The 16221-nt window shown below is 35.1% G+C and overlaps 1 protein-coding gene across 1 annotated transcript; it reads left to right on the plus strand.

Moving 5' to 3' along the window:
• Window positions 1-2295: 2295 nt before the first annotated feature.
• LOC113742813 (proteasome subunit alpha type-2-like) lies at window positions 2296-11605 on the plus strand. The gene is made up of 12 exons (XM_027270802.2): window positions 2296-2556; window positions 3057-3130; window positions 3257-3333; window positions 3705-3769; window positions 4447-4493; window positions 5109-5184; window positions 5864-5931; window positions 9860-9929; window positions 10080-10165; window positions 10849-10911; window positions 11148-11213; window positions 11315-11605. Exons 2-12 carry the CDS (start codon window positions 3090-3092, stop codon window positions 11361-11363), a joined length of 708 nt encoding a protein of 235 aa, XP_027126603.1. The 5' UTR covers window positions 2296-2556; window positions 3057-3089; the 3' UTR covers window positions 11364-11605.
• The last annotated feature ends 4616 nt before the right edge of the window (window positions 11606-16221 follow it).

Below are 16221 nucleotides of genomic sequence, written 5' to 3' on the forward strand. Positions count from 1 at the left end.
GGACAAGGCAAATCGCAAACACTTGCGACTCTGGCAGAGTTTCGACAGAACAAATGTCTTTCGGCTCTGGCGGAACTTTGGCCAATTCTCAAGCTCAGTGAGAAGTGAATCTATTGAAAGGGAGATAGAAATGGAAATGGGAGAGCTCAGAAATAAGGAAATGAGGTGCGGGGTGAAGTTTGGCTCTGGGTTCGTTTATATAGACAGTCCGAAAGACATTTGTTCACGGATGCTGAAGCAATTTTACTTTAGTCACGTGATTGCAGTTTTTTTTTTTTTTTTTTTGTCTGTAGCTAGCCACGGGATGCTAAACTGAGATTCCACCAGCTAAGAATTCTTAGCTCGCACACTTATTGGCAGACTTATTAATTGACAGCTCGAAAATTCTGTAGCTCTGTCAGGTTTTTAGCAATAATTGGGTTAGGTACTGGACTGTGTCAGCCAGGCACCTGACATCTTTTTTAAAAGAATTCTTGTCAGGTGCCGGGTTGTACACCCAAATTTTTTTTTTTAAAAAGCCCCATGGGTGCCGGGCTGTGTCTCATTCTTTTTTTTTTAAAAAGCTGTCAGGTGCCGGGCTGACACCCATAGTTTTATACACCCCTCTGTCAGATCCGTAAGTGTCTGACTTTTCTTTTTTATACCAATATTTTAATCAATTAGCCGCTAAACATCGAGTTTCTTTTTTTTTTTATACACTTAAAATTTGGGAATGGGAGCAAAAGTGCCCAATTTGGTCCCGAATGGTGTTTGTCCACTTTTAGGTTTTACATAGTGATAGATCTATACCTATAGGTACCAATCGAACATTATGTTAGGGATTTGACAACTTAAAAAGCTGTCAGGTGCCGGGCTGATACCCATAGTTTTATATACCCCCTCTGTTAGATCCGTAAGTGTCTGACTTTTCTTTTTTATACCAATATTCTAATCAATTAGCCGCTAAACATCGAGTTTCTTTTTTTAAATATACTTAAAATTTGGGAATGGGAGCAAAAGTGCCCAATTTGGTCCAAAATGGTGTTTGTCCACTTTTAGGTTTTACATAGTGATAGATCTATACCTAGGCCTGTTAACGGGTCGGGTCTAGACCCGGATCCGGACCGGATCCGTGAAATTATTGCGGGTATGGGTAGGGATTTAATTCCGTTTTCCGGATCCGGATCCGGATCCGTTTTGTCAAACAAAAAAACGGGTCGGATACGGAATATAGTATTCCGGCCCGTATTAGACCCGGATCCGGATATAAATGAATTAATAATTTAAAAAATATATATTTATCAATATAATTTGATTAGGGTGATGTATTTGAATAAAGTCAATTTGATTTCTTTTCTTATTTGGTTTTTTCTTTGCATTAGTTTACAAATATATTTTTTTCTCATTTTTATTAGAAATTATAAATTTTGCTAAATTTGTTCGGGTAGACCCGACCCGGATCCGGGACCCGTCGGATCCGGATCCGGAACATAGAATAAAAGACCCGTCGGATAAACGGGTCGGATCCGGGTCCGGTATAGTAATTCGGGTCCGGGTCCGGAATAATGAATTCCGACCCGGACCCGGCCCGTTGACAGCCCTATCTATACCTATAGGTACCAATCGAACATTATGTTAGGGATTTGACAACTTAAAAACTCATTCCATAGTGGTGATTCCCCCCAATCAAATAGGCGGTTATTTTGTTTACTATAAAGTTGATTGACTTAATTTAAGGAGTTTGATAAATAATTTGTTTTTTCTAAATTTTTTAGTTTTTTTTGTCAAGTTCCATGGCTTGAAAACTAGAAAAATAAAAATGCTCAAAATTATATATATACTTTTTGTGATGTTTTCAGTTAGTACAAAAAGTTATTTTCATTATTACAAAATACTTCAAGTTATTTTTACAAGTATTGTAAATTATTTATAATCTTAAGTATCTTAATATTTCTTATCAAAACTAATGACATAAAAAACTATTAAAAGTGGGAATTTCAACCCCACTATCAACTTTTAAATTTCAATTAAAGAACAATATCAACCAAATTTATAAAAATTAACAAAAAAATTAATGTATTATGACATTTAAAAGTTCACCTCTTTCTTTCAAAATGAGTATTAATATAAGAGGACATAATCATTTAGAATAAAATAATAATTGTCAGTGTATATATACATAGTAGGTTAAAATCTATTTTAATAATTTATATTTTGAAGTGAGTTGTAAAAGTTACAAAAAAAATACCCGAAATAAAGAAGGTAAATGAGATTTTTCAAAATTTAAAAGTGCCAAGTGATAGTGTTAGAAACGTTAGGGGAGGTTTCCGAAATTATTTCTTCCTCTTTTTGACCGTACTGTGACTAACTGTAGCCTTCTCCTCGCTTGAGTTTGCCTCTCATTCTTCTTTCCTCCCTTTCCTCCCCAAGTCTCACCACCGCCCGCCGTGCATTTGATATTGAAAGCCTCCTCGTCTTCTTCGCCCTTTTAATTTTTCCTTCTCCTTCTCTTGAATCTCTGCCACCCACTTGCTGTATTTCTGTCTTTCTGTGCAATTTCTCATAAATTGGATACGGGTAAGTTTTTTTTTTTTGGGTTTAAAGTCTTTGTTTATACCCTTAAAGTCTCTGAAAATCATGATGAAAGCCTCCGTTCATGGATATCTGATGAGTCTATGCGGGTTGACTCGCTAGACTCGGCTGACTCGGCCACTCTTTTGAGTCCCGGAGTCGACTCAGCCCGAATTTTCCGAGTCTGAACGAGTTTCTACCGGGTCTACTGCCTCTGTGATATGGCGGACTGGTCGCGGACCGGAGGCTGAAATTCCGGTGACGAGTCGGACTCGGCCGAGCCTTTGAATCATGGTTCTGGTAGTAACCAAGCAAGACAGTACAAGAGAAGGATTTTTTTTTCCTTTTTTTGGCCTCTTGTCCTTCATAGTTTTGTAATGAGGATGAAAATAAGTTGGTTGGGGGCAAGTTAAAACTTTCTGTTCAAAGGAGTAAATTTTGACATCTTTACTGAAGTAGATTAGAAGAATGACCTTTTTTTTGCATTTATTGGTCATTTTTTGCAGGATTTTTTTCTTGAAAAATCCATTTAGATTCAAATGGGTGATAGTCAGTACTCCTTTTCTCTCACCACTTTCAGGTACGCATTTTGCTTGCCCTTTTCTGGAAAAATTAACGTTCCTATCTAAGCTCATACTATTTGTTGATGCATGTTTGGCTTTTTCGTATGCAAGTTTCCTTACAGAGATTTTAATTTTTTTAACAGCCCTTCTGGGAAGCTTGTTCAGATTGAACATGCCTTAACTGCAGTTGGGTCTGGTCAAACATCGCTGGGGATTAAAGGTAATTCAGGACTTTATAATGTGCTTTTTAGTATCAGTCATCCGTGATGGTTGGGGTTCAACCTGTGATACATAGTTTTACAGATTTTGTACACTTATTTGTCTTAATCAGTTCTTAATACATAGTTAATCACTGCACCATTTAGTCACCTAAGTTTCTGATACGGTTCTCAGTTCATAAGTACAATTACTCGCACAAGGAAAACTTTTTACATACAAGGCTTAGAGAGCAATGACCTTCATGAGATCAACTTATGTAGTTTTGGTCTTTACAGTTTTAGAGAAAATATCAGTAGCAATCTTTTTGTTTATTGTTCTTTTGAATTATTTTCATATTGCAATCCTCTCACACATCTATACTGGTGATGGCAGCTGCTAATGGTGTTGTTATTGCAACCGAGAAAAAATTACCATCCATCCTGGTCGACGAGACATCTGTAAGTTTTAAGAGTATCTCTTAGGTTGTCCTGAATTTTACTTTTTTTTTCCTCTTTATAATCCTTTTTGGAGGAAATCATGGACTGCATGGTCATAGCATCTATAACTATTAATTTTGATATATTTAAATCATAAAATTTTACCAGAAATAAAGTCCACTATTCAATGCATGTGCAATTTTATGATTTATTTGTGAAATGGTTATTTACTTTAGCCCAGGAATGTGACATTGCATTTGTATAGGCGACAAGGTTTGCTGGATTTTGTTTTTTGTGGAGAAAGCTATGTCTTGCTATTTGCTTGTATGGTCATGTGTGGTTATTTGATTTTGACACCCATACGTATCCATTCTGCAGGAACTATTGTACTCATATCACATGAACATGGGTTTTTTTTTATTATCCTTGTCATATGTACATGTCTCATTTCCTCATATCAAAGCAATGTTTCCCCTTATTCCAAATGTATTTCACTGAACTATTTCTGTTATTGTCTTGAGCCTTTTCATTTTTATTTTTCAGCTTTATTTATATTCTTTTCAAGTTGTTTTTTGTTTCAGACTTTCTACTTGAATTTTTTTTAAAAGTTGGAATTCGAATTCTTTGTATTTTCTAAATTCCAGATTGCTTCTTCACAGAACAACCTCTGATCCAATTTTTGGATTTGGTTGCTTCAGGTACAAAAGATCCAGAGTTTGACTACAAATATTGGAGTTGTATACAGGTATATATTTTATTTATGTTTGTGGGATGCGGCATTTCATTCTTTTGAGGTTACTCTGTTAGACTCTTTTGGTTGCATAGATCAGGTCCAGATTCCTTTTGACTTGGTCAACATTTTTACCTGTACTACGCTCATATCTTGTGAGTAGCTTTTAGCTAGACTGCTAGTTACTCCACTGCAAAACACAATAGTAGGGTGGCATACTTGAAAATAGCTGCTTATAGGGGATAAGGTGTCTCACATATGCCTTTTGGAGTGCTCTAGGTTTACCATTGCTATTATTTAGTCCCTTTAGCATTGACCTCTTTATTTGATCTAAATGAAGCTGTGTCATGACTCCAGCCACAAGAGAAATGAATTTTGGTGAGTTGGTATTTGAGTTTTGGATATGCTCTTATCAAGATGTAGGTGGGTAATTGACTACTTGAAGAAACTATATTGAGTAGATAGTCTTGTCAGCTTGTCCTATACTCTTTTGAAAAGTCGATGGGTTACTTACTTGAAGAATTTCATGTTTTTTGCACTAGCTTCTCTCCCTCTTTTAGTTTTTGCACCTGCGCTTCTGCACATGTTCTTGTCTCTTTAATGACAGTTCACATTCTCTAATATCTGCAGTGGCATGGGCCCTGATTTCCGAGTCCTGGTGCGCAAAAGTAGGAAGCAAGCTGAGCAATATCATCGACTGTATAAAGTAAATGACGTGCCTTTGCATCAATATTCAGACTTTCCTCTATCTTTTTGCTGAAACTGTGACTTATTATGATTAGGTGGAATGGTATAATGTTAATGTTTAGAAGTTCAGGATTGAACCCTCGGTAAATGGAATTTTTAGCATAACTGATTTGCTCTTTGCTTCTCCAGAGGAGATGGTGCGATTTTGAGTTATATTGTGGGATTATGATGTTATACAGCTTTTCCTTAGAGATTGCATTTTTAACCATGGGAAGTAGATTTTTTATTTTTTAGTTGCACTGATTTAATTATGGTATTATATAAGTCATAGACTTATTCAAAAAAAATGAAATTTTTATTCCAGGAGAAGCGAAGATTAGGGTTGATTAAGATGTATTATATATATAAAATTGGTAATTCTACCTTGGAAGGAGGTTGCATCTCTTTAGTTAGTGCCTTTGATGTTGCATTCTTGAAAGTTACCTTGTCTTATTTTTTGTAATCAATAAACTGATCTGTTGGTCAAAGCACATTTGTTTGGTTCTTATACTCCAGTTGCAGCAAGGCTGCTGAGATGTCTCCATGTTCTGAATGCCGTAATTCATCTTTATTGCTTCTGGTATCTCGTGTTTCATTGAAGATAATGAAATGTTAGTGTTTGCTGCTTACCTTTCCTGCTTTTTGCTGTTTGTTGACAGGAATCAATTCCTGTTACACAACTTGTCCGGGAAACTGCTACGGTCATGCAGGAATTTACCCAGTCCGGGTAACGTGTTTATACTGTTATCTGACTCAGTTATGCTTGGTGATTTCTAGCACTATTGTGTTGTTATTTCACAATAGTACTGCTGTTTTTATGGTAAATTTCTTTAAATAATGGTAAAAAATAAAATCATCCCTCAAATGAGGGATTTTTTGCCTATGTTGTCCATCGGCAACCAAGGAGATTCTTTTTTGTTTTTTTAAACTACAGTATTGTTGCACAAGCTATGTGCGGCAACCGTTGTAAAATTATTTTCAATTTGCCCAATCAGGTACTGAAATTGCAAGTTTTATTTTTTTTTAAAAAAAATTAGGTGTCTGTTGCACCACTTTGGTGCGGCAACAGACTTAATTTTTTTTTTTAAGAACTTTGTATCTGCTGTCACATCACTTTGGTTTGGGAACAGACGCATCTTTTAAAATGGTGTCTTTGGTGCGGCAACAAACACAAGCTTTAAAAAGATTGTGCTAGAGTTGCTGCACATGGGCTGTGTGGCAACTCTAACAAAGGATGAAAAAACGAATTTTTTTGTTAGCCATTGGAGCTAGTTGCATCCAATATGCGAAAATTTCTGGGACTGAACAAAATTTATATGCCTTAATTAAGAAAATAAATTTTCAAAAATATAAATTGCATTAATTTGTGTTATTAATTAATAGAATAAATATATATATATTTATTAAATTGGTGCAATGTTCAGTTGCTTTTATTGCATTAGGGTTTAGGAGAATAACATAATTTGTTTAGATTATAGGATCAAACAAAATTTATATGCCTTAATTAAAAAATTAATTTTCAAAAATATAAATTCCATTAATTTGTGCGTAGTTGCTTTAATTTGTGTTATTAATTAATAGAATAAATATTTAAGTATTTATTAAACTGTCGCAATGTTCAATTGCTATTATTGCTATTAGGGTTTAGGGCTTAGGGTTCAGGGGAATGACATTATTTTTTTTAAGATTATGGGATCGAGCAAAATTTATACACCTTAATTAAAAATAATTTGCATTAATTTGTCCTTAATTGCCTTAATGTATTATTAATTAATAGAATAAATATTTAAATATTTATTAAATTGCAGCAATGTTCGGTTACTATTATTGCTATTAATTGGATTGAGCAGTGTGATCGAATAATGTTTGGGTTTTAAATAACGAGATTAAAATTACAAATGGCATTAACTACTAATATAATTACATGAATGTAATGAAAAGCATATGAAGTGAATGAATATTTTCTATTGACTTCTAACTCAATGACAGTTGTGTGAATAGTGAAAAATGTCATAGAAACATGGATTGGTAATTTAGTTATATTGGGGTGAAAAAATAGTTCACTTCGAGGGATCAATGTCATGTGACTCTCTGGGGTGCAACAAAGGAGTATTGATAAAGCACTAGAGATGCGACTGCTCAACCACCTTGAAGGATAAGGGCAAGAGGCCATTACATAGCAAGATTCTTAGTTTAATAGGAAAAACAAAATTTATTTGCCAAATGGGAAGATTGGAGGTTGTATTTTGAATCTAATGTTGCCACACAAGGATTGTGCGGTAGTGGAGATAATTCCTTTTTTTTTTTACCTTCAACTAAGGACCAAAGTGTAATTAGTTATTTTAAAAAAAAATTGTGCAAGTTTAAAATATGTGTGTGCATGCGTATGTATATATATATAATATCTATCTTCTTGTGCGGCAACAAGGCCATGAATTTAATTAAAAAATTCTCTTTTGCCACACATAGCATGAATTTAAAATTCTCATTCTCTTCTTCAACTCTCTCATTGTCATTCAGCAAGTTCACTCATTTTTCCCTTCTTCCTGTATTCCTCCAACAACACACAAGTAAAACTTTAAAGGAGAGTGAGAAATACAAGAATACAAGGAGGCAAGAAAAGGAGAGTGAGAAATAAAGGAATATAGGGAGATGAGAAAAGTAAAGTTTAGCTTGTGTGTCGTTGGAGGAATAAAAAATGGACAGAAAAACGAGTGAACTTGCTGAATGAGAGTGAGAGAGCTAAATGAGAGAATATGGTGTGGTTTAATTCTTGAGGGGGGATGGGGTTTATATAGAAGCAAAACTCAAGAGCTAATCGTTGGATGCAGTAACGGCTTGCGTCAAATAGACATTTTTTTTAAACCGGCTGTGTCAGTTGCCACATAATGCATGTGCGGTAACTGACAAAACATCTACAATTTTTTTTTAAACAGACTTTTTTTTTTTTGTTTAATTAAATTCATGGTCTTCTTGTTGCACAAGCATTGTTTCACTCCCGTGGAACAATTACTGTGAATCAATTTTGTATAAATTCTATTTGTTACATACAAAAAATTAAATTAAAGTTTCATGAACTAATTTTGGTTTATATTTTTATAGTAATTTGGTAGTTACAATAGGTGGTTACAAGTACTTATGTTGAAAATTTTGATTGACGGACAATAGTAAAAATTAATTTTTATAAGGGTAAAATTGAAAGTTTACAAGATGACAATAAGTGTTTACACCAACTGCCATCCCTCAAACATTATGTATTAGAGAGGAGTTCCATAGTACCTTTAAGGTTCCATATCGATAGAGTATCAATTCACTGTTACATATGTAAAAAGATATATTAACCCTTAAATAATTTTAGGTGTTTAAATTATTGAATTTTGTGACGAGAGTTTATTAGATTAGAGTCATGGGTATGGTACTCAAAGGGGTAGTCGAATTTTCCTATATTGTAAACATATCATATTTCATCAATTTTTTTTTATTAACTAATTCTGTCCGCACCAACTCCAAATCTCACAGATACAAGTCTTTTTTTTTAACCTAAGTCTGTTGCCGCACCAAAATGGTGCTTTGGTGTGGCAACAGATACAAGTATTCTTTTTCTTTGAAACCTAAGTCCATTGCCGCAGCACGACCTAAATTTTTTTTAAAATCTTGCAATTTTAGTGAATTGGAAATAATTTTACAACAGTTATGTGCGGAAACACTGTAGCTCAAAAAAAGAAAAGAATCTCCTTGGCTGGTGTGCAGCAACCATAGACGGGCAGAAATCCCCCATTTGAGGGATGATTTTATTTGTTTACCATTATTTAAAGAAATTTTCCGTCATTACAAGTCCAACAATTGAAGTCTAAATATTCTTTGGCAATTTGCTTCACCTAGAAAAGGATTTGTATTGATTTCTGAACGTTGTAGAGTGGGCCAACTTATGGAGTGAGTACTTCTATATCACGGTTTCTAATGTTAAGATGTAGCAGTTTATGGATGAAGCCTCTGTCCTGGTGGACTAGAATAGTCTATATGGTTAAATCTTAGCCTGACTTTTATGAAGGCAGCCAAAGTTTCTTAATTTTCAATGGGGAAATATAGTTTTGTTCTGCCACAAAGGTTGCTGATAATGCTTGAAAAGTGGATCTCTGTGGAGCATGAAAAACATTTATTAAAAAGGCTTCTTTTCCTGAAAGTTCATTTCTGCTTGCATACCACAGGGTTCATGGGGACAGTTAAGTTGTTTTCATCTCTGAAACATTTTGCCAAGACTCTGAAACATTTTGCTAAGACCTGTCTACTGCTTACTGTCAGTTTCACAATTTAGTCCACCGTGGAAGTTGGTACATTGGATTGCTAAAGTAAAAATGAAAAAAGAGAAGGCCTACTGCATTCCTCTGTTAAACATAGATAAGCTTACTCAGGGTAGACATTTATGTGCAATATTAACATTTCCTTTTTCCAACTGTTGCCTGGTAGAAATAGTAACATAATTTTAGGATAGAGCACATAAAGCTGAATTGCCAGCATGATTTTCCGGAGATTCTTGGGAGCTGAATCCATGGTCCTAATCTTTTCTCTGTACTTGCCCCGTTTGTACATTTGATGTAAATTGTAAATGAGTACCATATTTTTTATCATTCTTATTTTCCTTACTTTTCTTGTAGTGGTGTAAGACCATTTGGTGTTTCACTCTTGGTTGCTGGATATGATGACAAGGGGCCACAACTGTATCAAGTATGTCATCAAATTTCTCCAGTCCTGGTGCTTAGATATTTTGTGGCTTGGCTTAGCTTAAATATGCTGTCATAAATTTTTGGTTTGCCTATCTAAGTGCCATGGGAGTTTTGATTATTCTTGATATCTCTTTTGCTTCTTGCTCCATAGGTGGATCCATCAGGTTCATACTTCTCCTGGAAGGCTTCAGCTATGGGGAAGAATGTGTCTAATGCAAAAACATTTCTTGAAAAGAGGTGAGTAGTTATCATTTCTGAATTCAGAAACTTCTATTTTATGGCTTATTTTACAGTGATAGTTCGGTACTTACAACTGTCTGCTGATTTTATTTTTTGTGATTTTGTATATTTTATTAATGCAGTATCTTTCTTATATCCACATTTTCTTTTCTGAGGAAATGTGTTTTGAGTTGTAAAATTTCTTTTTACATTCTAAAACTACTTCTGTTGGAGACAACATATTGAATGTTCTTCTAATCCTGATTAAGTGGGGGAAAAAAATCCTGATTAAGTGGGCTGTCTCTGGGAATATCCATTTTGTTTATGGAATTCAGTAACTTTTCAAGTGCTATTATTTTCTCATCTTTATCTTTCTGACAAATGTTTCAGATGCAGTGGCAACTTTTTAACTCCATTTTCTTTGAGAACAAACTGTGCAGTTTTTCTAATGAAATATAGAAGTGAAATGATTGTAAATTTTGCTTGTTTCTGAAGTAGTTTTGATTGCTCACCTTTTGCTTATTGCAAGTGGCAAGATGCTATTCTAAAATAAACTAAGAAGTGTTTTACTTTTTTGGATTATGTTTGCCACTTGGCAGACTTAAGTCTCTTAAAGATCATTGAGTAACCTTGATTGTTGAGGTGCTTTTATATGGTTTATTGCATCGATACTGTTGAAAGAATTAATATGACTATTTCAGGTACACAGAGGATATGGAACTTGATGATGCTGTTCACACTGCTATTTTGACCCTCAAAGAGGGGTAAGTATCCACACTTGACCTCAAATTCTTTGTAATAGTTATTTGTTGATTTAATTTTTTGAAAGTCTTGAAAGCTTGAGCAGGCATGTTGAGGTTTTGACCTCCTGTTGGCTTATGGGTGAAATTACTGTTTCACTTTTCTGCTCATGTTTGAGCTTATATTATCTTTTTCCCTTGGTTAAACACTTATATTTGTCAGTTGTCCTAAATACACGTACCTTTCATGTGCTTCTCAGGTTTGAAGGACAAATTTCTGGCAAAAACATTGAGATTGGCATTATTGGCAATGACAGAAAATTTAGGCAAGTAACTGATATTCTATATGTCAAGTATGCGCATAATTAGGTGGATGATAATTGTTAGTTGACTTTTTCGTTATCTCAATCTGCTTATTTTCTTGCAGGGTGCTTTCACCAGCTGAAGTTGATGATTACCTGCAGGAAGTAGAGTAGATAAGAGTTTATTCTAGCGAGGAGATTGGAGATTTTTACATTTGTATCAGAAAGAAAGCGTATTGAGTTGTAGAAAATCTGGTGCCATTTGGGTCATGATCGTTCTTCCCAGTGGTTTTATTCTAAACCTACCATCTTAAAACGTTGGAAGTGCTAAATGTATAACATCATTTACCTTGTGCATACTTGCAGTACACTTGACTCTCTTTATCTCATACTGCATTGTTTATTTGGTCTTAAAATTATTTCGTTGGAGATGCTAACTTTTATGTTCCAGTCTTCTGGGTGGGTTATTTTGGATGTTCGAACATGTACCTTCCATTGTGATTGGATGCAACTTGATCTGCTATCTGTTGATTGATCCTGCGTGAGCTATTTGTAACCGTTAGTGGGTTTTCATCATTTAACCTCCCCATCTCTCCCAGAGAAAATTGGATGCTGTAGTAGATGCTGCTTTAAAACTGTGATTTAGGTTAAGGAACAATCACCAACGTATGCACCATGCGGGAGCCGTTGGTCAAAGGAAACGTACATTTTGTAGATCTAGAATAGTGCAAAATATTGTTTTGGCATACTCTCATAGCTCCATCGGTTTGGTTAGAGCACCCGTTTGGTGCGCGGGAAGTCTTGAGTTCCACTCTTAATTCTCAACGAGAACAATATTTTCTTTTTCCCTGAGTGCACTGAGGGGTTCAGTGGTACTGAGTGATTCTTAACATCTGTCATTTTCCTTTTTCTTCATCTAAATCTATTTGTTAGCATTGTGTTATAAAACGACGTTAAAATGTTGAATTTGTATGGCAATTGTGACACTTTTGACTGGAGCATGACACACAACTTAAATATTACAATGGAATAGAAAAAGAAAAGAAATCCCCATTGGGAATTTAGATAATATGTAGAAAAGTATGGTACAATTTTATATCATCATTTTCCTTTTTCTTCACCCAAATCTAGTTGTTAGCATTGTGGATCATAGTTTACACATTAAAATGTTGAATTTGTACGACAATTGTGATAGACTTTTGATTGGAACATGATACACAATTTAAATTTTACACTGGAATGGAAAAAGTTTTGAATAGTTGTTTTATAACACTTTTTAAGAAATCTATACATCCAAAAGAAAATCTCTCTTCCAAAACAAATGCTAGTGAGAAAATTAGCTTTTCCCCATGAGGGTTCCGTTTTCTCTGTGGGTTGACTCCTTGCTCATGCGAGTTTTTTCTCTCCACTATGAGAGTTCTTTAGTCTTTTAGATTTTGTTCTTGGATAATGATTTTTCTTCTCAATCCTTTTGTCCATGTTTTCTTCCAGTATTTCTGTTGGGTCTTTTCTTATATTAGTATTTAATGTTTTCTGTCAGTGTGTTAGAAAGAGTGTTAACATTTGTCTTTTTTTTTGGCATTGTGTGGTCCTTGTTTCTTTTTTTTTTTTCAGTTCTTTTTCTTAAGTTCCCTGGTCATATTCAGCTTTTGGAATTTTCTAATTGCGGAAGAGTTGGAGCAGTTGTGGGAGAATCTAAAGATTACGGATGAGGAAAATGAAATTACTGATGCTGATGGTATGATCAACGAGAGAATTGTCCAAAAAGGAGCCCTTTGTCTTCTCGGAAAAGTATTCTCTCAAAAGCATGTTAATGTTAAGGCAATGATTTCAACTCTCATTAAGGCATGGGATGTTCCAAGGAGAATTAAAGGTGTAGCCATTGGAGATAATTCGACATTATTTCAATTTCCAACTGAAATGGATAAAAAGCGTGTTTTGGAGGGTGTGCCATGGGCTTTAGATCATAATTTAATGTTACTTGCTGGTTATGATGGAGATGTTTAACCATCTAAAATTCAACTCAAGTCGTCATGTTTCTAGGTTCGAGCATATAACATTCCTTTGAATAGGATGAGTGTGGAGATTGTTGAATTGATGGGCAACAAAATGGGTAATTTTGTTAGATGGGATTTTGGTGATGCGAATGTTTCTTGGGGTAGATATTTGAGAATTCTGAGTGAAAATTGATGTTACTAAGCCTCTCTACAGAAAAATGAGAATTCGTTTTGGAGAGGAAGTGAGATTTTCTTCAAGTATGAGAAGATACCGAATTTTTGTTACTATTATGGTCATGGTTAGCAATATCGCCGATTCTGATACGAATCGGTCGAGTCGTAACCGGAACGGATTGGGCTGGTATGATACCGATTCTCAAATCACGATATTCATGGCGACTCGCTCTGACTTGGTCGATATTGGTCAATTTGAATCCGTGATGCATGGTATTAGCAGATACATCCAAGTCAACTCGGAGTCGATTTGGTTTTTTTTGGTATTTTCCAATTTCAGTAAATTTTTTAGATTTTTAAAAAAAATTTATGTGCTATAATGTGTGTATCACCCGATATTCAACTGATATGACGTGACGGATGTGGAACAACTACGACTCATGATGGCGAACCATGATTGTGGAAGGTTAGGACATGGTGAGCGAAATTGTGTTCTGAAAGAGGATGACGGTATTTTTCATCAGCAATACGGTCACTAGCTAAGAGCTGGAAGCGGCAATATTACTGCAAGGTCATTTCCGGCAATGGAAGATAGGCGGTCACCGGAAAAGGCAGTTGGACCAAGAGTGGGGCATGCACATTCTCAAGGATTACATGAGGATGACGTAGACATGCAGTTTTTTCGGGCATAACTTATCCTGTTCAATTTTTGAATAAAAAGAAAGATATCCTTCTACAACAAAAGGATAAAGATTTGAGGAGGGATGAGCACTTTTATCCAAATGCAAATTGTGGAGTGAATCAGAATAAGGGTGAGGATGGCTTGGATCATGAATTGGACCAAGAAGAGGATATAGGAGGTTGGTTGAGGATCAAAGACAAAGCAAGAGAAACTAGCCTATTAATTGATCCTGGAAAGAAATGGCATAGGGCTTGAGAGTGATGAGGGTAGAGTGCTCTTCTTCTTTATGACGTAATGTTAGAAATGGATTGGATCTTCATAAGCGTAACAAGGACTTGATTAATTTGATAGAAAATATGGACTCTGTAATTTCTTCTGCTATGTAAAAGTCAAAAATGAAAGATTTAATTGACGATATTTTTCTGGTTGATGTATAAGTGAAACAGCATGGACAAAGTGCTATGAACAGAAAAGATACCTAGGCTTTAAAGAATCAACCTCTAAGCTGGTATCACGATAGAAGAGTGAAAAGAAAAGGTGGCATCAATTGTCTCGGAATGAGTTCTATGAGAAAGTTATTGTCAGTGTCAAATTCTAAGAGGAACAAAATTGAAGAAGATAGAGATGACAATGAGGCTATTGTGGACATGCCTTTGGCAAAAAGAAGTTATGGTGAATTTGTTGAATATGTTCAATTCGCTTTTCAGAACACATTAGCAGAGGCTGGTCACCAGCCCCATCGAGATCAATGGCTTGATTTAGTTGGAACTGCCGGGGCTTGGGGACCCGAACAGTTTGTGAGTTTCACCTGCTTTGTGAGGAGCTTTAAACTTGATTTATTTTTCCTTTTAGAAATGAAGTGTAATGCCAACGTCGTTGAGCATTTGAAGCAACAATTGGGTCTTTATGGTTTGGTAGTAGTGGGAAATGAGAGGTCTCGAGGCATTGCGCTATTATGGAATGAAAATGTTTTTGTGTCTAGATGTTGGATTGATGCAATTGTCTCGATTTCTGACAATCAAAGGCAATGAAGATTTATAGTTTTTACGGGAACTTGATGTATCTCACAGACGACTCGCCTAGGAACAATTTAAGAGCTTGAAGGGTAACGTGAATTTACCATGATTATGTGTTGGAGATTTTAATGAAGTGTTATATGCATAGGAAATTTCTAAAAGACAACAACACTCTCCATGGAAGATGTCTTTGTTTAGGGAAGCATTGGAGCATTGTTCTTTACATGATTTGGGATATAAAGGTTATAATTATGTTTGGTGTAATAGTTGGAATAATCCAAACATCGCTAAAGGGCGTCTCAATAAGGTATGTGTTTCTGCGGATTGAATGGCGGCTTTCTCTGCATCATCAGTTTAATACTTATTTTCTAACAAGTCTGATCACATTCCGATTTTGGTTAAATTTAAAGATAAATGAAACCGGCCTTGCTAGAAGTGGGAACAATTGTTTTGTTTTGAAGCGATGTGGAAGAAATTGAGGGACTATGCCTAAGTTATTAAACATAATTGGGATTGTGTCTCTCGAGATGATGCTTGTGAGAGCTTGTTAGATAAGATTCAGAATTGTGGATTGGGATTAATTAGGTGGAGCAAAGCGGAGTTTTGAAATATCAAGGTACCCTTGCGAATCAAGTAAAGGGGGAAATTGGAAGACTAGAATCGGAGTTAGATCAGTTGTTAGATAAAGAGGAAATCATATGGAGCCAGCATAGCAAAGAGCCTTGGCTTAGGGACGGAGATTGTAATACAAAATATTTTCACTCTAAAGTTTTTGCTAGACATAAAAAAAATGAGATTTTGGGTCTAAAAGATGATATAGAATTATTGGTGTACAGATTAGGGAGAGATTGAAAGAATTATTATGGATCATTTTAGGAGATAATTTTCCTCCTCTCATCCCTTAGAGGAGGATATTCAGCTGGTTAGAGAGAGTTCAATGCAAGGTTACTAATGAGATGAACAAGGAACTTACTAAATCATATACTCAAGCTAAGATTGTTAAGGCTTTGAATTAGATGTTTCCTTATAGATCTCCGAGGCCAACTGGTTTCAGTCCTGTTTTTTATCAAAAGTTTTGATATGTAGTGTGTCATGCTATGTCAAAATATGTTTTTATCATTTTTAAATCGTGGTTACTTCAATAAGAATCTTTATTATACTCA

Source organism: Coffea arabica, chromosome 4e (assembly GCF_036785885.1).
Source record: "Coffea arabica cultivar ET-39 chromosome 4e, Coffea Arabica ET-39 HiFi, whole genome shotgun sequence".
Taxonomy (NCBI): Eukaryota; Viridiplantae; Streptophyta; class Magnoliopsida; order Gentianales; family Rubiaceae; genus Coffea; species Coffea arabica.